Below are 22,554 nucleotides of genomic sequence, written 5' to 3'. Positions count from 1 at the left end.
AAAATTACGTCTAAGTTCTTTAGCTCTGTGTCTTTCATGGGTTTTTTTTCTGGTTCATAATAACGTTTTTAACCTAACCATTTGGTCAATTTCTTCATGTAGACCGTTTTTCTAAACGATTAACCACGTTGATGGCAGTAAATGCTATAGTATTCATGATTTTAAAGTCTTACGTTCCACATGACTGCTATTATTTCAAACCGCAGTTCTTATCTTATATTTTTAGGTTATGGCAATGACACGTTTAGGAACATTTATATCACGTGCGCTCGTTCGGCAAATCTTGTTATCATATGATTAAAAATTTTGTTCTTTCTACGTTGTGCTATCACAATATTCAAATTACAAAAAAACACTGTAGCTTACGATATTTATTTATTTTTTTTTTTTTTAAACTGTAACTTAGCATAGCATTCGTGACCATGTGTACATTTGTTTTAAATAAATTAAGTCATAGGACCAAAAACATGTTATAGCCGTCATGTGTACAACTTTCTCATTTTATAAGAACAGGTTTCTTAGCTTTTCGGTCATTTTACCTCAAACTTTATAAATTAAAATTAGTTCATAGATAATCTATTTTAGTTTACCTATCTTACCTACCAAATATTTTAAAAATTATTATCTTTTTTTTATGTGCAGAAAAATTACCACCATTTAATATTTAAGGGTTTAAAATATTTCCACCCAAAATGTACATTATTTGCAACTACAACAAATGTTCATTACAGTTTTTAATAGTTTGCTATCCTAATAACTTTACTAGTTTTTAACTTATAAAAAATAAGTCAATAAAACGATTTTTAATGCACATAACTCATAAGTTATACCTTTTGGAACGTACTTAACGATTTGTTTCATAGTCAATATTTCATATTGTCCCAGAAGGATTTATTCTAAAATGTTTTAGTTAAACTTTTTTATTTTAAAATCAATTAAGTTCAATGTAACAAACAATCCTAAAGGCTTCACAATACAAATGGTCTTCTCTTCCTCCCTACTTTCCCCTTGGAATTGGTCAATCCACTTTATACTCTTCCTCACAGCCAATGGTTTTATGGCCTCCATCTTTTACATTAAGATGTTCCTTAATTTTCCCGCTTAAGTTTTGGACCGTAACTTCTTCCTGCTTTCTCTATTCTCGTCTCTTTAATATCCTTTTCATAATGCACCTTGCATGAGCTACCATCCATTTGTTATTTTCCTAACTCCTTTTTTCATTGTCCCACTCTTTCTCCTTACAGAATTATCCTCTTTAACTTTCTATGCTTTATAGGTATTGACTCCCGTTCTGTTCCTATCATTCAATCCATTCTCAAATTTATCCTTGAAGTTGGATTTATTATTTATTTAAGAACTACCATTAATAATGTAAAAAGCCAGTACAGTAGTGAGGTAGGGGTAAAGGGGGGACAGAACATGGTGGGGTTGAAGCACAGTGAAGACGGGAAGGTCACAGGTTTACAGGAATCATCATTTTTAGTTGAAAAATTCCTGTAAACCTGTGACTTCCCCCCCTCCCAATGTACCAACCAGATGAATTAGTGATTCATAGAGTTGCTACTCGAAGGAATTAACCCAGTATTAAAAGAGTTACAGCGTATACAGACAAAAAAAAGCCCACGTCATTGTAAAACCAATAGCAACACTGCTCCGTATCGAAGCTAAAAACATAAAATATGGCTTGGTAACCTTTTTAACCCCTACATACATAAAGAAACAATTTCATATTGTCAGCGTTTAACAAAATAAATATTTTTTATGTACAACATTTTAATAAACTTATTTTATATTTTACAAGTCTATAATCTGAAAATATAATTCATAAGAAAGCATTTTGATTTATCATAATATAATCGATTGAAGCCAATAGAGGCTGGCATAACTGTGTTGCCTTATACATGACAAGAAACTAGATCGTCTTAAAAATTTAAGAACAAATGCTGGTCGCCGCGGAGGTAAGTTTTTAACGTTATCGGTAGTAATCGGTTTGTTAATTTTAATTTTATGATAAATATGACGATATTATAAATAATAAAACCAATCGCGTATCTTCCCTTATTTTTTATCTTATAATTTGTTATTTATTTTACTGTTACTTATTTTATAATCTTATAATTTCTCATAATTGTTATTATTTTTCCTACTTATTACCACGGCTTTTATAGTATTCATTTTACCTAGACATTTTTTAAATTCATTAATTTAAAACATATATAGCCTATAGGACCCGTGTTATTATTCTTGTTTCTGTTAGATTTACGATCATTCCTTATTCAATTCACACTGTATTATATTTTAATTTTAACTAATTGAATATTATTTTATAGTTTATATCCATAATAGTAGTAGTAGTAGTAATAATAATATTAATAGGACACATATTTTCATAATAATACGTCATTGTCAAACTGATGACATGAAAGTATTTTATTAAAAACTAAGTAGTAATAACAGAACTAAATTGAATAACAATCATTACATGCGTACACCAAACGATGAGCATAATTCTTCGTAGGCCACATAACTGATAGTCATTCCGGGTAGCATTTTGACTAGAGCGGCTAGAAACCCTCTGTACATGCCTAAAGCACCAGACGTCTTCCAATTGTGCTTAACTAAATCCATAAACTTAGCATCCGGCTGATCTGGCACAACAGAAAAAAATGTTTATTATTTTTAAATACATATTTTTACCAGAGTAGTAAATAGTTGATATTTTGATTAGGAGCTGCAAATTTCGGATTGCCGATTTCTCAAGGGGCGGTATGAACAAGTTAAATTAAATGATCTTATTTCTTGTTACATCAGGAGTCCTTCAAGATGGCCATATCTCTCCACTACTCTTTAATATTGTTTATTAATGACATTAAGTATACAATTAAGTGGGCTAAAGTTAGCCTGTTCGCAGATAGTTTTATAGTTTACATGCAGATTCAATCTGTTAAAGATTGTTGCAATCACCAGAACGGTAATATTGCTTTTGTGGACTGATGTACAACAAATGGTCTTAGTATTACCCTCAATGTAGGTGACAAATCGTGTCTTTTTCTATTCGTTTTGAATATAAAATCATGGATTCAGTACCTCTTAGGGTAAACTCCATACGTGACTTAGGTGTAATCTTATGTTGTAATTTAACCTTTAACGATGACATTCAGAAAATAATTATTAAGGCATCCCGTATTCTTGGGTCATATGTCGTCATACCACTTAGTTTACAAGTTTTAATTCTTTAATAATGTGTTTTACTATTCCTTAGTGAGACCCAACTTAGAGTAAATTATGGTAGTCTGGAACCCTGTTCATGAAAATTATATTATCTGTAATATTGAAAAAGTCCAACATAGGTTATCTTAAGTCTCAATCGTACTATTCTCTTTGCATAATTAATAACAACTATCAATCTGTCATCTCTTGTTTTAATATTCATACACTTGAGTGTAGGGGATTTTTTTGATATCAAATTTATCTATAATTTAATAAATGAGAGGGTTGGTGTTAGTAACCTTTTTCAAGTTTCCTGCATGTTATCCACAATAGGGTACTGTGTTTTATGTTGAATAACATTAAATATTATATGACACGCACTCACCAATTAATAGGTTTCGCTCCACATGTAATAATTTCGTGTTAAAGTTAGTGTATTTTTAAATAATATTATCACGATAAAAAAATCCAGCATTACCTTCTCCTAAATTGTATGCCTTTTATCCTAATTGTTTACCTCTTTGAATTTTTTATGTTTATAATTTATTAAGATATATTTATTGTTTCTATAAATTTTACTACATTTTACATTGATGTATACTATTTAAATTAAAATGAATTATGATGCTTTTTAATTTAGCTATTTTAAGTTATTTAAATAACTTGTTATTTTTATTGTTGTCATTGGCTAATTATTGGGTAATATTAAATGATCTTTGATTTACACAAAGAGCCATTGTAAGTTGGTACTTATTTTTGCATTAGTAACAAAATATTTTTTTAATTTAGCACACTCTAGAAACGTATCCAACGATTGATTAGATACTAATAAAAAAAAAAATGTAATTGAAAAATCCTAGTCAGCAGAATAACTAATTCCTCAAGCATATATCAAAGAAACCTTAAGATCGTCCTGCAGATATCCTAATTCAAGATATTCAAAACATTAACTTATCCTAACAGCATTGGGAATCCTAGTCAGCAGAATAACAAATTCCTCAAGCATATCTCATAGAAACATTAAGATCGTCCTGCAGATATCCTAATTCAAGACATTTGTATGTGCAAATCAAACTAAACTCCTATTAAATATTAAAGAGTCAACAATTCCATGTACTGTACAGTTTTTAGAAACAACGAGAATCATAATCATAATTATTAGGATAGTTGTAAAGGTGTTATTAAAAGAAACCAATTATTGATTTTTCCTATAATTAAAACTACCTTTTCAGACCCATGCCCCTTGCTCATGATTGTAAGATAAAACAATTTGTATTAAATTAATATATAATATAAAAGTTTAATAAAACTGATATTCTATATCAGTTTTATATAGACTATATTGTTATTTTATCAAAAATATGTGTCATTAATGAAAAAAGAAAAAATTTAAATGACTGATAACAACATTTCTTTAGATGGTCTACAACTTAATTTTAGTGAAAAAAACCTTATCCGAAAAAAATATTCTGGGTTTGAAGGGTTAAAGTTTTTAAAATAGCATTTATGATAATCACACAATTTGGAAATCTGGAAATCCTTGTAAAGTCAGAGAATTGCATTAAGACTGAGAAAAAATTATACAGCGAACAAAAATTGAAAAATAGATGAAATAGTTTTTTTAATTACATATTAGTATTTGATAAGTTATTTAATTTGTAGTTTTTAATTTTATAGCAATATAAAGACTGATAAATAAATTAAAACTACTTTTATAGCATCAAAAAGTCCCTAGTTTGGTTGAATAAAAGGTCCAGACAACCACGATTACAAGAATTCACATGCTTTTCTGTCTTATCCATTAATTAAGCCTTCATACATAACTGTCGATGTAATACATACTAATACAAGTTGTAAATACTAAACTCTCTCATTATGAAGAAATTATATAAATTTATGGATATAATATTTGATATTTCAATATCGTGTAACAGAAAACTAATACTCACACGTCCAGGTATGTACCTACGCAAGATCAAGATGATTTACCAACAATGATGATGCTGATGAAAATGGAGTGAAAAGTTGACAAAATCAAAGTATAAAGTGTCAAAATACATAATATAACATAATTACTTTTCAAAATGTTTAGATTTTGCGTCTAGTTATTTTTGTAGAAAGATTAGTAAAATTAACATTTGTAACGTTTTTCTTCAAATTATCTAAGGTTTAGATTTTGATCAAACTGCAAACATTTTACATTTTATATAAGATGTAATTAAAAGTAATATTGAGTTCCATGTTTACGTTCTCAAAAAACCTAACCTAATCATAATAATTGAAATGTTATATTTTAAATTATTAAAAATACAAACATTTTATTCCAACATTTTATTGTATTGTGGTTAAGGCCACTGGATATCGACCATTTTTAAGGAGTTTTGTATAGGCAATATTTAAGAAAAAAGTGGTTTTAATACATTTCGACCATGCCAATTAATTTACCGGTTAATTTTTAAAAGCATCATGGTATTATTTTTAATTTAAATCATTTTGTCTATGAGTAAAAGCCATTTTAGTTAATATAAAGTACATTTTTTGTCCATCGCACAGGCTGAACTAGTGATCCGATAAGTAATCTAAAAACAGATTTGAATTTGTCATGAAGTTTACTTGAGATCGGTCAGCGTACTTTTTTGATATCTTATTCCTACTATGCATAAAACACTTTTGAACATTTTATAAAAATTCAAATTTAGAAAGGGTTAAAATTAAAAATTGAAAAAAACGCTCTGACCGATCTCAAGTAAACTTCATAAAAAATTCATATCTGTTTTTAGATTGCTAATCGGATAACTGGTTAGACATGTGCGATGGACAAAAAAAGATGTGTTTTGGCTGAAAAAAACAGTCGGTATCCAGGGGCCTTAAGTTGCAGCATTCATATCTTTAAAATTCTAAATACGTACAGGTCTTTCATTTTATACTTGAATGAATCTCATGCTTATGAATAAGATTGATTATAATTTATTTTTAAATTTACAAATCGGCGGTAATATACAAAAATTGACAATAACTAGAAAATACGTTATTGACAACAACATTTAGTATAGATTGTACAATTTATACTCGATGACAATACTTAGGAAGTACAACGAGAGGAGTAGATATGGTTAACGATAACTTGCCTAAGACGGTTGTATTTCATTCATATCATTTAATTGAAACTTATTATTTCCTCGACTTTCCATTAACCCAGTATTTTACTATCGTTGAAAATTTGGACAAAATAATCGGTCGGGGTCTCTTATAATTAAGGAAATGATTTGTTGACACTAATATAATTATAACTAACGACTGATACAAGTACATTAAACTTGTTGTAAGCACAAGAACATAGCTACAAGTCAAGACAAGTAATCTACATTTTTATGGAAACTTATAATATGTTTTTTTTTAAATACATTTTGCAACGCCCTTGATCGTTATTCACTTAATTATTATTTTTGTATATTTACTGTTTGCTTGGAATTTAGTGGTCAGCATAGAAATTGGATAACACGTACAATGAGCAACAGTGCTGGAACATATGGCAGATGCCATGTTGACAGACCACTGCAATCTTTCACCATTTAACCGATTTTTGGACATTTCGTAAATCGTAAGGTCGATACCTGTAAATACCAACATACCTAGCGTATGTGGCACGTATCCCTTAAAAAATCCTGTTAAGCCTTCTTTCTTCCATGTCGTTGAAATAACTTCTGAGGTGCCGGAATACTTACCGACCATTAGCCGGGTTTTAATAATCTGCAAAAAAACTTGCACCGAATTAACTAGTTATAACTTTTCGACGTTATCAAAAGATTAATAGAAGCCAAATGATCAACATTATTCATTAGTCGACATATTAGGTTGTGCAGTTAATCTATAGGTTTATAAGTTCTATGTGAAACAGGATCAATTGTTACCCATGATGCGTTAGACTGTAATAAAATTATGCTGAGTTGGACTAAACGTCATTAATTTCATAAACCCGTAGTAGAGTACTGTGATTAGTCCAAACACTATTTATGGAACCTAGAAAGTTAGTTGTAACACAGTATTAACAATGACTAGTCAAATGTAGCATTTTTTTAGTCAGCAATCCTAGTAATTTCTAGTTGTTTCATAAAAATGGTAATCGAAGTGAGTTAAGATTGATTTGGCATTAGTTTAAATATCTCAAGTATAATTTGGTCGCAGTGTTAAAAACGGTTACACAAAATTACAAAACAATTTATTTTGTTAACTTTTTTATGTTTTTGTTTTAAGTGAATATTCATTACACTACACATACTATGAAAATAGTAAATACCATAAATAATAATGGATTATGTACATGTTTAGTTGATTCTGGAAATAAACATAAATCATCTACATTGGCTAATGTGCACCGGCACCATAACTAATGTCTAACATGTACAATATAGTCGAAGTTATTGGCATTGGCTGTAAAATTATTTGGGCGATTTTGCCGAAATAATTAGGTCAATAGTATATAGCGCAGAGTTTTTTTATCATCCCAAATAGGTGGTAGTAAACTGCGCGGAATTCAACTTTTTATCCGAGTTGTATAATATAATATATATTTTGTTGATCTTTTGGATATGAAGATTGAAGTCATCCTCTAGCATTGTACATACTTTTGTAGTAAATTTTATAATCACTAACCTCTAATGTCTAAACAAATGCGCTGAACTTGCTGTAAGACACTAATTTAGTATTTTTAAGGTCACCTAGAGATATCATCTTCCGCTTAACGCTTAGCCGCAGATCTCATTTTTTGACGCTCCAATATATTTGCATAGTTTTTTTTGTGGTTACGGACGAGTTGATTTGAAAATAATATTATATTTGTTAGTGTTTTGAGTGTGGCGGAACACGTTTTCATGGAACACTTCCACTTTTTTTCTCCATTCTACAGTTCTCCTGAACAACGATAGTTATATTCGTTTTTAATTGTTAACCTTAACCACGTTCGCTTAATATCACTTAAAAGTCAGTCATATCGCTATGTAAGTACTACTTAAGCTCGTCTGAAAATTTCCATGTGTAGTTTACTTCACTCATAATGATACAGATAATATTCCTGGCGCAATTTACTACCCCGTAGTACCATACGATAAAATTAACGGCGCATTTTACTACCATATTTCTGGTAAATAAAATCATTCATTTATTTTAGTTTTTTTTGCTATTTCATATTGTAGTTCTAAGACACATGTATTATGATAATGGAGTATGCGATTAAAATTATAAATACGCTTTATTTATATTATATCAAATTTTCTTTGAAATATCTAGATTTAAGATCTCTTAACTAATATTGTTACAAATACAATACACACACACACATATATATATATATACAGGGTGATCAACTTATCGTGAATTACTGGGTTTAATTAATAATATAATTTTTTTTTCCATAATGTTTTTATACAATTTGATCTCAATTTCTCACAATTTATTTATTTGTTTTTAACCCCCTCTCAACTAAGATACTGACTGGTCCACGGTAAGTTGATCACCTTGTATGTATATGTTTATGTATATATATATACCTCAAGTGGATATAATATACCCTGACTGGTTCCTCCGGCTACAGCGCCAGCTACAAAGCGGACGCCGTTGGTCATTTCTTTATCCATGGATACCCACGACTTTTTCAATAAGTCATATACGGTAAACTTGATGGCAAATTCGGGCGAAGTCTTCAGTAAGTTGAGACCATTACCTCGCCAAAACGACCGAACGCCGCCGTCATGATAAATATGATTCATAGCTTTCCGCACACCACCGTTGTCCGTCGTCTGTGCGCAACGAGAATATAAAAATGTGAACAACATTTTAACATCATTTCTACATCGAAGAGATATAATTACAAATATGCTGTGTGTGGATAATAAGAAACGTAACTATACTCTATTCAGAATAAGAACGCACCAGTTGGCGGACAAAAACTTGTCTTAGTTTAACTAGTTGAGAGGTTTATGTTCGCTTAATTAATTTGATTATTTTTAATTTTTCTACAGTGACTAGGAGATACGTTTATAAATAGTTTTTTTTTAAAGTACATACGTATTATCATATTATTCTAGTCTTCACCTGCAAGTAAGTTTTGATGCGATCTAACGGGGCGGTCACGGTTTTGGATATAGCTGCCGCCGAACCGCCAGCAAGGCTATGCATCATCCATGCATTTGTATCGGCTTCATTTGTATCGGCCAAACCCATCCACGACTTGAACAAATACGGTCGTGGGTTACCGATGGTGCCGTTATTCATCGTAAGCGTGTACCACTATTTTTTGTCTTGCATACTTTAAATAAATTACATTGCATATTTAATGATATGTAGATAAGTATTATTATTATACAAATAAATAATATTCACGATAAAAATGTTTTGAGCCAGTAATAATATATTTTAAATTATTAGAATGATTATAGTTTTACATTATTTGCTAGCTGTAACGATTTTTGTAAACTATCACATACCTATTATTTTTTAGTGGTTTTCTTAACAGCTTGGTTTTGAAAATCTTTCTTTAATTCTTACAAAAGATAATTATTTTTTTTATACATTTAAAAATAAACCAAAACTGATTTTTTATACACAACGCGAAATTTGTTTGCGTAGCACATATATTACATATTTTAAACATACTGCTATAGGTGCCTTGTGATTACAATAGAAGGATAAAGGAATATAATGTAATAATAATCTCGGGGTCGTGGGTTTGAGCCCCACGTTTTTAACTTATACGTGGAGCTCGAACCGAGAGAGTGCGAAAGTATTTTGGAAAAAAAAAAGTTTTTCAGCCGAGTCTGCAACCACGAAAGAGCATTTTCATGTCTCGTTGAAGTACCGAATAAATATAGATTAGTTGTGGAATTATAATTTTAAAAAAATATTACATGGAGCTTCCAGTTACAGCATAAGCCAAGGAGATTAAAAAATTATATACAATCATGTTTCTGGCTAAAATTGTAGTGTTTATTATCTGGCCAAAAGTAACTTAACATAGAGAATTAAGCTATTTTGAATTTATTATTTAGTTCTAATTTGAACGTTGAGCGTACAACATATCTCTTATCTCATATCAGTTAACAGCGTAACAGATTAATATTCGAAATAGATCCGAAATGGTCATTCCGATAATTGTATTTCGTCGTCGCTTCGTAGTTATTGTTACATTGCGGCGCGTAACAGCGTAACGCTTTTTTGGTAACACTTTTTTCGGTTATTTACCGGCTAAATCTCACCCTTATCTCCTACCCCCTATTTCACTCCCGTCCCCAACCCTTTCGCTTTTTTCGTTACGCTCTTTTGATAACGCTCTTTTGGTAACGCTTTTTTTGGTTATGTGCCAGAGCTAAGACATGAAAATGTCAAAAAAAACAGGTGGGACTGTACCCCCCCCTCCCTCTAGTTCAGTGACTTAGGTACACCTATGGGTACATTCACACTTTATCCAATGTAATACAGGAAGTAAAACATCAACAATATCGGGAATTATTTAATTATAAATGTTCATGGTAAATATATTTTAAGAACTATCGATTATTATCTAATTAAATTAACTATGTTAATTATTGAAAATCAGTAACAATTTTTAATAATCTATCAATGTATTTACTTAAACATATTGTTGATAATTGCTTAGGAAACATCTGATTTACAACCGAATGAAATCAATAGCAATTTTTTATTTATAGGAATGAATTGCCGCATTTAAATATTTTTTTTTGTAATGAAAATGTGGTGCAATAATCTTATGTAAAAAATATCTTCAACAATAATATATACCTACGGCTTGATTTGAAATTATGTCGTCTTCAGTAATAAGCATTGATCGGTCGATGGAAAGTAGCTCCGAGCTGCATTCGACTATACTTGCCAATCCTCTTAGTGTTACAATATCGACTGTGAACAGTTCTTTGAAAACCGTCGAAGATAACAAATACCTTAACAGACCGGATATGGACATCCAATACGCTATGAGTCTTTTAAAAAAAGATGACGACTACATAGACGTGTATGTAAATTAAAACTAATAATAGATTATGGTACGATTGGAGGGTAGACCAATAGATAATAAATTTCTATTTCTGGTTCAGTGTAGTTTAACCATATTAAAAACAATTTGTCATTTTGACGACACAATTGTCATAGTTAATAGACAGTCTAGTCGCTAATGTCACTCTACTATATTACTAAAACCCTCTGAAAATTCTATAAAAATCGTGATCGGTTCAACAATATACTGTCTATATTAATTATTATTTAATTATTGATTTAAAAATAATATATTGTTGATTTAATAATACTCACTGTGCATCTATCATATTAAATTGTACCTAAACTAATCGATTGATTGGAGTTTTGTTTAAATTAACAATTGTTTCATCAATTAAAAAAATATAAGTCATCGTTCCAACTAAGTAGTTTTGTGAAATTAACAAAACTATTCCTATTTTAACAAATACTGTATTAATATTAATACAAATCAATAATCATTTGTATTTTTCTTAGTGTACATCACATATAATTTAGTACACGAATTTGTGGGGAATAAGAAACTTATGAGTGATCAACTAATTACTATGAGACTTTACTATGATTTGCAATGCATCTTTCAGAGTTCTTTAAAATTAACAAAGTTGTAAAACAAAAATACTGTTATGAGATTACTATAAAATCTCTAGAAATAATTTAAACATGTTTGTAGCCTAGGGTCAGTCCATGTAAATCATCACCCACGCTATAACAACACCATGGATACAATAATCCATAACTCACAGATAGAGATAGGGATTAGGTGTGAAGGAGAAGGAAATGAGGTCTTACATTTAAATTATAAAATTAAATCAAATAAAAAAAATCCTGCGCATCTTGATTGATAATTGGAACTGCTTAAAACATATTCATGATTTCATGTTTTAAGATTTAGCTAAAAATAAGTTGATGACTACAGATGTTTACCAAGGAAAACTCAAAAATTCAAATTACACGTTTTTTTGTATACTTTTTTTTTTTTTTTATTATTATTTCCCTCGGTGGCAAAAGCCATTGGGTTACATTGTGCAGAAACAGTACACCCTCATAGACAACTGCATAATTTGGTCTGGGATATAAAACTAACAAGCCTGTTAATGGCCCCGAGTTGAGGTCCGAGGGTTTCTGACAGATCATCCGATATTTCGTTATCAGTTCGTTGAGTCTGATATTTTGTGCACTCCGTAAGTATGTGTTTCACCGTTAGCCGAACCCCACATGCTTCGCAGATAGGGGATTCAGACTTTGACATTAATAAGTCGTGCATCAATCGAGTGTGTCCAATTCTCGTTCTGGTAATGAGGACTTGATTCTTTCTAGATAAGTTGGTCGGTTGGGTCCATTTGTAAGTGTGATTTTTGATTTCATTGAGTTTTGTATGTAAGGACCTCCATTGCAGAATCCATTCTTGATAATATGTCGATTTGATATGCAATTTTAGGTCGCTGTGAGGAAGAATGTTGAGAGTTCCCGCCGATTGTGATGATATTGCTTCTTTTGCTGCAATATCAGCTATTTCATTGCCAGCTATGTTACAGTGACTTGGGATCCACATGATTTGAATTAAAAACCCTTGTTTTTGGAGTTTGTACATTAGGTTAGGAATCAAAGTGGTTATGTCGGAAGGATTATAAACGTTGTTCAGGTTTTTTATGACACTGAGAGAGTCACTAAAGATGGTGGATTTCCTTATGTTATTTTCTTTAATGATTTGTATTGCTTGTAATATTGCAATAGCTTCTGCCGTGTAAATAGATGTGAAGTTAGCTAGTCTAAAAAGATGTTTTCTTTCGTTCCAAATGACCGAAATACCGACACCATTTTCGTTTTTGGATGCGTCCGTATAAATTTTTTCTGATTCATCTAGGTGACATGTTTGTAGTAAAAGATGACTGTACATTTTTGGATCTGTACACTTTTTTTTGTAAGTTGTTAAATCTGTATTAATGTTTAAATCTGATTTCCATGGAGGGATATCGGTAGTTTCAGGTTTGATAATGTGTGCAAAAGGGATGCTTTCATTATGTGTACTTTTACAGAGCAAGATTATTTGTTGATGATTATCTAGCAAAGAGGGCGTTCTTGCTAGTCTGCTTGCTAATAATAATGATGACATCTTCCTATGTATTGTTAATGTTGGAATGTTACCTAAGTTGTGGATACTTGCTACTGGGCTAGAACGAAAAGCACCAATTGCTATTCGTATGCCGGTGTTGTGGATTGAGTCAATTTTTTTAAGAATTGACTGTGCTGCGTTAGACCAGAGAAATGACCCATAATCAAGTTTGGAAAGTATCAAGGATTTGTATATCTTAAATAGGGTTACAGTGTTTGCTCCCCATGAAGTGTGAGAAAGTATTTTCATTATATTTAGTCGTGACAGTGTAGCTTCTAAGATAATTTATATGTGAGGCCCAAGATGTTTTTTGGTCAAAAAATACCCCAAAGATCTTGACGACTTTATAGTTGACTATTTGCTGGCCATCGAGTTTGACATTTAGTTCAGATGGTTTTCTATTTTTTTTTTTTAATGATTGCTTGTGATTTAGACGGAGAAAAAGAAAAACCGTAGGTTTTCGTCCATTCTGTGAGATGGTTGAGCGCTTCTTGGAGGTGATATTGGATTGTTGATACTTTTTTGCTTCGACAAAAAATGTTGAAGTCGTCGGCATACAGGGTGGAATGAACAGGTGGCAGAATAGTATCGACTATGTTATTTATAGCTATTAAAAATAAGGTGACAGATAGGACGGAACCTTGGGGTACTCCGTTTACTTGGATAAGCTTATCAGATAGGATGTTACCAATACGTACTTGGAATGTTCTTGTTTTAAGGAAGTTACATATGTAATTCATTAAATTACCAGAGCTTAATAAGTGATTTAGTTTATGGATGATATGTGGGCGCCATGTGCTATCGTATGCCTTGGATATATCTAGACATATCATGCCTACTGATTGCTTTCCTTCGAAGGCACTTTGTATTTCGGCGTGGATTTTGGAAAGGCAATGGTGTGTGCTTCTATATTTTCTAAAACCATATTGATGTGCTGTGAGGTAGTTTATTTTGTTAAAGTACCATGTTAGTCTATTATTAATTATTTTTTCAAGTATCTTTCCCATAGTATTTAGGAGGGATATTGGACGGTAACCTTCCGGCTTAAATTTATCTTTATACGGTTTGCTTAGGGGGATGATTATGCTGTGGCGCCATGCGCTGAGAAATGAATTGCTTTTCCAAATGTAATTAAAGATTTCTAATAGGTATTGTGTAGCGTTAGAGGGGAAGTTGCGTATAAATATGAAGGGGATATCATCTGGTCCTGGGCTTTTGCTCTTGCAATTTTTTAGGGCATTGTAGTATTCGTTCAGGGTAATAGGACTGTTTAGATAAGTTTGATATTCTACGTTAATGTTTATGGCTGAAACAGGTGGGGATGCGTCTATTGTTTCGTTGTTTTTTTAGAAATTCTGGATTGTAGTTGTTGTTACTAGTGTTTTCTTCAAAGTATTTGGCTAATTCGTTTGCAATAATTGTTGGATCGGTAGTTAAATTAGTGTCGTCAGAAAGGAATATATTTGTGTTTATTTGTTTTCCTTGAAGAGAGCGTATTTTATTCCACATAAAATGGCTAACGATTTCTGAATCTAGGTTGGAGGTGAAATTAGACCAGCTATCGGCTTTACTTCTTTTAACTAGGAACCTTGTTTTAGCTCTAAGTTTTTTTAATTGTATGTAGTCTGTAGTTGTTTTAGAGTTTTGGAATTGTTTGAGTGCTCTGTTTTTATCTTTAATACATTTTTTAATCTCTTGGTTCCACCAAGGGACTTTTTGTTTGTGGGATGAAATGGCTGTTCTTCCTATAGTACGTTCAGCGGTCTGTATGATTATATCACTAAACTTAGAAACAATTACATTTATGTCACTCAAATTTAGAAAGTGTTTTTTGTATACTTAAGACAGCACAAAAAGAAATTTTAGAGACTAAGAAGGGAACTTTTTTCTTGCGATAAACAATTATATTATTAATTTTTTATGATTGAATTTGTATTCATTTAATTTATTTATTTCGTTTATATTAATATATTTTATTTTATTAATTTATTTATTAATGGTACTAATACATTTTTAATTATTTATTTAATCATTTTTGAGCAGATAGTCAAAACATAGCATGCGTTGTTCACTGGATGTTATAAATTTATGTACTTTGGCATATTTAGCGAAAAAATTAGAACCGTTTTTTAATGTGTTTATTTTTATCCAGTTTGATTTATTGATACCAGTAGTCCATTTATTATTAGTTAATTATTTAGTGAATCTGTTTTATTTTTAAATGTCACTTTATTGTTCGTATTACCATTATAAAAAACCGTTTGGCGTATATTATTAAAAATAAAAATTATACATCCAAGTGGCTGTTATTATTGTTGATAGTTTGTAAATGGGTGAAATAGGTTCACTATCTACTTGAAGACTTTAAACAACTTTACTTAACTTGACTAAAGCATTATTTCATTTTTTTTTTTGCTATAGTCATTATTTATATTATGTGACTAAAAAAAGGCAGTTGATTTTACTTAATGGGTAAAAAAGATAAGATTATTTCAAATGTCCTCTTGGCCTAATTACAGACTTGGTCCCAAGATTCAAATTCTGAACATGCCACTGAGATTGAAAAAATTGTATTTTTTATAAAACTGATTAGTTTAAAAATGTTATATTTTAATTTAGGTATAGTCATTTAGAAGCAGTTTTGAACAAAATGTTATCCGAGAGGCCTTCTAATCCTGTCGAAAATTTTGAGCTCTACAGCAACATATTAAAGCTCGCGTACCCAACGGTCAATACTAGATTTGAAAGTGTTTTCGTGGATAATATTAACATAATGGGATGTCTGAGAAATTTGGAACTATACAAAGTACAGTGAAAGCGTACCCAAACATTAGTAATTATCTAAATCCAACATTAAATATTATCAATCTTAAACGAAACCTAACGGCCGTTAAAACTGTTCTTTAGTGATACCGATGTAGCAGTCACGTATACCCAAAATACACTGATAAGTGGTATCTCGTTGAAGTAGAATGAGACGAACCCATATAATTTACCTAACTTTATAATATACAGTGAATTCATTATGTAGTGATACAATATTTATGTAAGAGTGAATTAAAAACGGGAAATTTTTTTTTAGGTTACTTACTTATTTTAAATAAGCATTAAGTTTAGCCCATTTCTGGCCAATGGTGCGTAAGCGTACCATAAAATAAATACATCCTTGGCCGGAAATGGGTTAAAAAGAAATATGTTAACTGTAGACTGATCAAAAAAACTTGTGAGTTTACTTCTTTTATCTTAACAGCAACGAAACAGGCTATTTATTAGAGAGCAATAGATAACCAATAAACAAATCGTCCTTTTAGCCCCTACAGAAGATATGTTTAACGTTCTTCTTTGAAACGTTACCTTGGAAAGTGACTGCGTTTTATTTTTTTTTTATATATAAGATAGCTATTTCCGTTGCCTTTAAAACTCATCTCAAAAATTAAAAAAAGTACAATTTTAATATGAGAAATTTATTTTAAGGCATCCCAAGTAATTGTAATTTTTAATCTTATTGCTCAGAATAAAAATATATTAAAGTACTCGTGCTATGATCAATTTTTCACCTATCTAAAATTGTATTGGGTAAAAATAGTTTAATATTATAGCCGGACTATCACGTAAACATCAACCGTCCTATGATAATTTTGATTAGGTTTATTGGTTTTAGTATATGTAATAATAGTTAATTAAATTTAAATATATATATATTAATATGATATAGTAAATATTTTGCTTAGAATAAAGAAAAAAACCTTTTTAAAATTTGTTTTCTATCATACAATAAAGATGAATAATTGATCATTTCAAAAGAACGGTAGAGCAAAACTTTTCAAAAAAGAAAATGCTTGATCAGTTTTAGACCACTCTAATAAAGATAATTTTTTTGTATTCTTTTAATAAAAAGTATTTTTAAAATAAAACTATTTTGTTTGAATAACTGTTATTTTAGAAAAAACCTTAACCACAAAAAATAATTCACTCTAGTGTATAAGTGTTTTTCAGCAGCAATGTTACCATCATCAGCGCTAGAGTGTATTATTTTTTGCGGTTAAGGGTTTTTCGGTTATTTCAAACATGTTTTTATAATAATTTTATTTCTTTAACTTTTATTTTAATCACAGTGTGCGTTAAACAGTCAATTAGAAAAACAAAAGCGGCACGAACGCCAAAAAACCAACAAAGAAGTAAAGTTTTCAAAGTATAAAAAAACAACTGCTAACGAATCCGTCACCGACGAGTTTAATGGTTTTAAACAAAACCTACGGGAAGCAAATTTCCTATTTAACAAAGCAGGATGTGGACTGTCTGAGAACGAGGTGTCTATAATATCCACGTCCATGAATCACATGGCCGAACTGAACAAATTCAAAAGTCTAAGGTGACGTTTTAAGATGTAAATGTTATAAGGATAAAAACAATTGTTAAAACCAATTTACCCTACTGCAGTAATCATATTCTCATATTAATTTTTCAGATATTGGGGTAAAATATTTGGTGTGAAAAAAAATTACTACATTATTGAATGCGAGTGGTCAGAGTCCGAACTACACAACAGGTTATCCGTGGTGAGCACAATAATATTCTTTAGCATACAGAATAACTATACTGTTTTACTAACAATAAAATAAAGTGTTTTATTACACTTAAAAATGTCTCGGCAAAAATCGTTTATCTTTTTTCTCTCAATGTTCGTTATCGACCAGTACATAACATTTTAATATATACTTGGGGTCCTTTAAACCTTAATACTTCAAATTAGTGCTACATTTGTTTTTATTTTAATAAATCTCTCACTAAAAAATAAATGTAGATATTTTGAAACCCACTATTTTTAAATTTTAAGGTTTTCAATATCCAAAGCCGCCCCCCCCCCCCCTCTGATTGCCACCAATGCCTAAAATTGTTTCGTGCTCCAGGTTTTTTGATAAAGACATTGAATCATGGATATGTTTTTAGGTTTGATAAATACCCCTCTCCTCCCTTTTAATTTCTACTTCTCCAACTATTTTCCAATATATTTATTTAAAAGTAAAATAACATTTCGATAGGCGACTACCGGGCGATAGGTTTTAGTGGTGGTAAAGATAGGTCACCGTAAATGATTAGTAAAACGTTCTGTTCGGTTCGTAGAAATTTATTTATGTCTTGTAATATATTTTTTACAAGGCGGAAAATGTTATAAGTAGCAAATCAATAGAGCCCAAATCAAACAGCTTTGATTCTGAAAAACAACCGATGAGTTTATCTCAGTTGAAAGATGCACCTAGAAGTAAACAAGACTTTAGCATCGAGTACATTGGAGGCGATGCTTCCAGCAAAGTGACTGAAGTTTTATATCAAAATGCAAAAGAGAATAGCACCCAGTTTTCTTTTAGTTCTTTTGTAATGCCAATCGAATCGGAGCTGGTATCCAAAGTCGGCGCTAAAAATATGATACCACCAGAAATACAAGGATTCGGCGCCAATAAATCCGTAATGACATAAAGTAATTCCTACTCGAATTTATCAACCGAAATAACGAGTAGTGTTATTGTGCCAGGTATACTTTGTGACGAACGAGCTAAACGGGGAATGGATTGAGTTACCGCCGGTCAAACCAAACCATGTAATCGAAGCTCGAAGAATAAAATATTTTCTATCTGGAAATTTAAATGCAGTAGTACGTAAAATTAAAAACAACTATATTTATAATAACTAATCCACACCAATGAGGACAAATCACAGTGTGGTAAAAGTAAAAACGGTTATTGATTTGTAGGATTTTTTTTGTGGAAAAGTGTATAAACCATTTAAAGGCTCTTCGGTTCCAATTTTCGGATGATAAAAAATTATTGAAAGTTGGTTAAAACAAAGATAACAATAATGTATTTATCATAAATCATGAATATTGAATAAGAAAGTTGAAAAAAGTGTAGATACCTGACATCAGAATCTTAAAGGGGAGGGAGGGAGCAAAAGTGACTAAGTTGAATGAATTATGAAAGAGTATGGAAGGCTTAACTATGGAGTTGTGTTAAAATATATACAAATAATAGAGAACAGATTTAAAAGGATCAATATAAGAAAAAAATAGACCATTAAAATGGGTGAGATAGTTTAGAACTGTAGAGGAATTTAAAAATAAAGCTGGCAATAAGTGTGTAGACTAATCTATTAACTGTATAAATGCAGAAACCAGCAAAGTGGTTTTTATAAATTAATAGTGGACCTCGATAAAAATAGGTAAATCACTAATCTAATCTAATACTCTAAATATTCTATTATAATCACTATAGTATAATGCCATTCCTTGCTGTTAATGTAGTACATTTTCAGGACAGCGTCAAAGCTAAAAATAAAAAAGAACACCATATTTGTGTATCCTTTTAAAGCGTTTGCCACTTATTCTGTTGTAGATAAACACCTATCCTAAGTTTAATGGCTTGGAAATCCACTATTTGCGAGCGCAAATTGCTCGAATTTCGTCAAGCACTCATATATGTCCTCAAGACTTTTGCGAAATCAGTTCAGTTGAAGGAAATCAACTCATAACTCCTTATTCACTTCTCAAGTCTTTGCCCCAGTTAGCCAAAAGAAGTAAAAACCCTGTAATTTATTAAATAAATTGTTTACCTATACCTATACCTATTCTCACAAATGTATCGATTAGATATCTACTCTTAGATAAACATTAAATAGATATTTAACATTAACACGGTAGTTATAATAGCATAATTTATATAGGGGTTATTTTCATACATTAAACATTTTTTTTATCAGTTAATATCATTTCTAATCTTACAGCTACTGTCTACCGAACCGATTTTAATTGTTTTTATAATTTTGGTTATAAAGTTTAACATCTCTTTGTTTTAAATTACATTATTATGTTTACACTTTTATAGATTTCCTAATAAATCTATCTAATTTATTAAATTATAAAATTAAAAATTGGGTTTCACAATCTTACGGAAAGTTGTAAGCTTTGTTTAAAAAAATAGAAATCCGTCTAATAGATACGCAAGAAAGTGACTTGACATAACACAAATATAGAAAAAAACACACTTTAAAAGTTTTATAATTAGAAAAACTTGTTATTTATATACCCTTAAATTAGCTAGCATATTTAAAACGGCTCCTAGATCATTTTATGTCAAATATTACCCATTAATGAATAGCCATTTTCCTCTTTGTTAACAGAAAACACACTGTCCAGATTAATATTCACGATATTCATAATATTCTCATTTATCCGGTTGAAATATGTTTTAAAAATTATAGATTAATTTATTTTTGATATTATTATATTTAAATTGTGTAAGTATATATTGCGTGAATAACTTAATAGTATGCCGGGTTGGACAAAATGATAATAGCTAATTCCTATTTAAAGGACCAATTTAAGAAACCAATAAATATCTACATATTTTTAATGCACAACCTGACATTTCAAATACTTAACTATGCCTTACAGCTGTTTAATCGACTATACACCTATTATCTAAGTGCATACTCGAGTTTTTTTTATAACGAAAGAATTTGTTTTTTTCAAATAGTCGTTTTTAACTGTGTGCCGAACATTGACTTTAAGCCGGCAGCGAATTCGAAACTAATGCGACCACACTATTGGGTGCACGTCAAGTCCAACATAGGAAGCAAAGGAGTCACAAGACAATGGGCTTACCTGATGGCGACCAAATCGTTTTTGGGCGAAGGCGATTCCAAGGGCGTGTCTGGCATGTCAGAGAGCGAGGACTCGTACAGCGACTACGACGGTGAAGCTTTGGATACCAAGGCAGACTTGTTGATAAACTTGGCGAAAGACAGTACTGTCGGCATGACGGACGCTTGGAAGGGCGAACAATGCTCGAAGTTCTTGCCACGCGATTCTTGTGTAGCGATGAAGTCCAACATATGGCCAGGAGCGTTAGCCGTTTCCCGTAAATCGTAAGGGAATCTTTTTTGCTTTTTAAATACTAAAATAATCTATTTATTTCTTAAATTCCTTCCAATTTAATACAAATATGATCAATTATTCATTAGTTAATAAAGAAAGAGGTAACTTTATAACAATTATCTAGTGGTAAAATGATAGGTACTAGGAAAACTTAAAAATTGTTTTCTTATTTTTCTTAAGCATTCATTGATTAAGATTAAGATCTTTGTAACACCTACACGTGTTCCGTTTATCTCTGTCATTGCTCTATCGTATTCTTGCTTGTAGCGCACATTTATTGAGAGCATCTATAATTTTATCTGTTCCTCGCTGTATCGTTGCTTCTTGCCAAGGCACGATCTTAGTGATACTACTTGACCTTTAGACATGGGCCATGGTCCGCCCATCCGAGAATTTTATTAGATTAGATTTTTAATAAATTTGTTGCAGCTCATTGTTTTTTGTTGTCCTGCACACTCCATATTCGAATTAATGGGTCACATGGCCGTCTAACTTTTGATGTAAAAATTTGTTTTGTCGATAAACACATTTTCAACTACCGTCTTTTTTTTAGTTAAAAACTAAATGATACTCATTACTTATTCCATATTATAATTTATAAGTTATTAACATATAAGAAAAAAATAATGTTGTATATTTCCAGACAATCGGAATTCTTGTACGTCGGATGGGCACAGAAATACGATTTTATAGGGTTCAGTCCGTTGTTGGAAGAATTTGATGAGGAACACTTCGCCGGGAGACATATAGCAGAGGGCAATGACCCCACACACAAACAAGAAAATGAATACAACATGCATGTACAACAATTAGAACAGAAGATTAACGTATTCGAGCAATTGTCTGGCGAAGTTTATGAAGGAGACGAAAGAATACTTAACAACTATACCTATGATTGAATAAACACGTTATACACGTCATAAATGCAATTATTTTGATGTTTTAAGATTTGTTTATTTATTTTATTTATATAGAGATAGAGTTCTAGTCATGTTAACCTGTAAGTATGCGTAATTTATAATCGTACAGATAGCTATTGTTTATGTTTATGAACTTAAAACCGCTAAACAGCAGCAATGTTACTTCTGAAGAGTGGAAAAGTAAAAAATGATTTTAAAAATCAACACGATAGAAGAAAACAGTATAGCGAAAAACCAGCACGGCCAAAGTCAACTAGTAAAACTATCATTATAGATAGTAAGAAATTATTCAAAATTATCAAATCACTTGTCAAACGCTTCGATACTATTACATA

At 30.8% G+C, this 22,554-nt stretch overlaps 2 protein-coding genes across 2 annotated transcripts; one reads left to right on the top strand and one right to left on the bottom strand.

The window, feature by feature from the left end:
* Positions 1–2,478: 2,478 nt before the first annotated feature.
* Positions 2,479–6,942, bottom strand: LOC126844785 (calcium-binding mitochondrial carrier protein SCaMC-2-B-like). Its single transcript, XM_050583194.1, has 2 exons — positions 6,669–6,942; positions 2,479–2,648 (listed from the first exon to the last, which is right to left on the bottom strand). Exons 1-2 carry the CDS (start codon positions 6,940–6,942, stop codon positions 2,479–2,481), a joined length of 444 nt encoding a protein of 147 aa, XP_050439151.1.
* A 1,700-nt stretch (positions 6,943–8,642) lies between these two features.
* Positions 8,643–22,198, top strand: LOC126844784 (radial spoke head protein 6 homolog A-like). The gene is made up of 9 exons (XM_050583193.1): positions 8,643–9,481; positions 15,989–16,175; positions 17,485–17,741; positions 17,838–17,928; positions 18,530–18,835; positions 18,903–19,022; positions 19,759–19,939; positions 20,899–21,289; positions 21,943–22,198. Exons 2-9 carry the CDS (start codon positions 16,020–16,022, stop codon positions 22,196–22,198), a joined length of 1,758 nt encoding a protein of 585 aa, XP_050439150.1. The 5' UTR covers positions 8,643–9,481; positions 15,989–16,019.
* Positions 22,199–22,554: the final 356 nt, after the last annotated feature.

This window comes from Adelges cooleyi, unplaced genomic scaffold, assembly GCF_023614345.1.
Source record: "Adelges cooleyi isolate 19-005CV unplaced genomic scaffold, UGA_ACOO_1.1 ACOO_flye_CR_arks_rails_tigmint_CR_PRNA_651, whole genome shotgun sequence".
NCBI lineage: Eukaryota > Metazoa > Arthropoda > Insecta > Hemiptera > Adelgidae > Adelges > Adelges cooleyi.
Note: the sequence above shows the minus strand (reverse complement) of the source record. Positions and strands in the feature narration are given on the sequence as shown.

Bases quoted from the DNA above. Each gene is read 5' to 3' on its own strand.
- LOC126844785 (XM_050583194.1), bottom strand. From the start codon at position 6,942: ATGGTCGGTAAGTATTCCGGCACCTCAGAAGTTATTTCAACGACATGG. The intron at 2,649-6,668 runs GTAAATATACAA...CTGTTGTGCCAG, and splicing joins CACTAAATTCCAAGCAAACA to ATCAGCCGGATGCTAAGTTT.
- LOC126844784 (XM_050583193.1), top strand. From the start codon at position 16,020: ATGTTATCCGAGAGGCCTTCTAATCCTGTCGAAAATTTTGAGCTCTAC. The intron at 17,929-18,529 runs GTGAGCACAATA...ATTTTTTACAAG, and splicing joins TACACAACAGGTTATCCGTG to GCGGAAAATGTTATAAGTAG. The intron at 21,290-21,942 runs GTAAGGGAATCT...GTATATTTCCAG, and splicing joins TTAGCCGTTTCCCGTAAATC to ACAATCGGAATTCTTGTACG.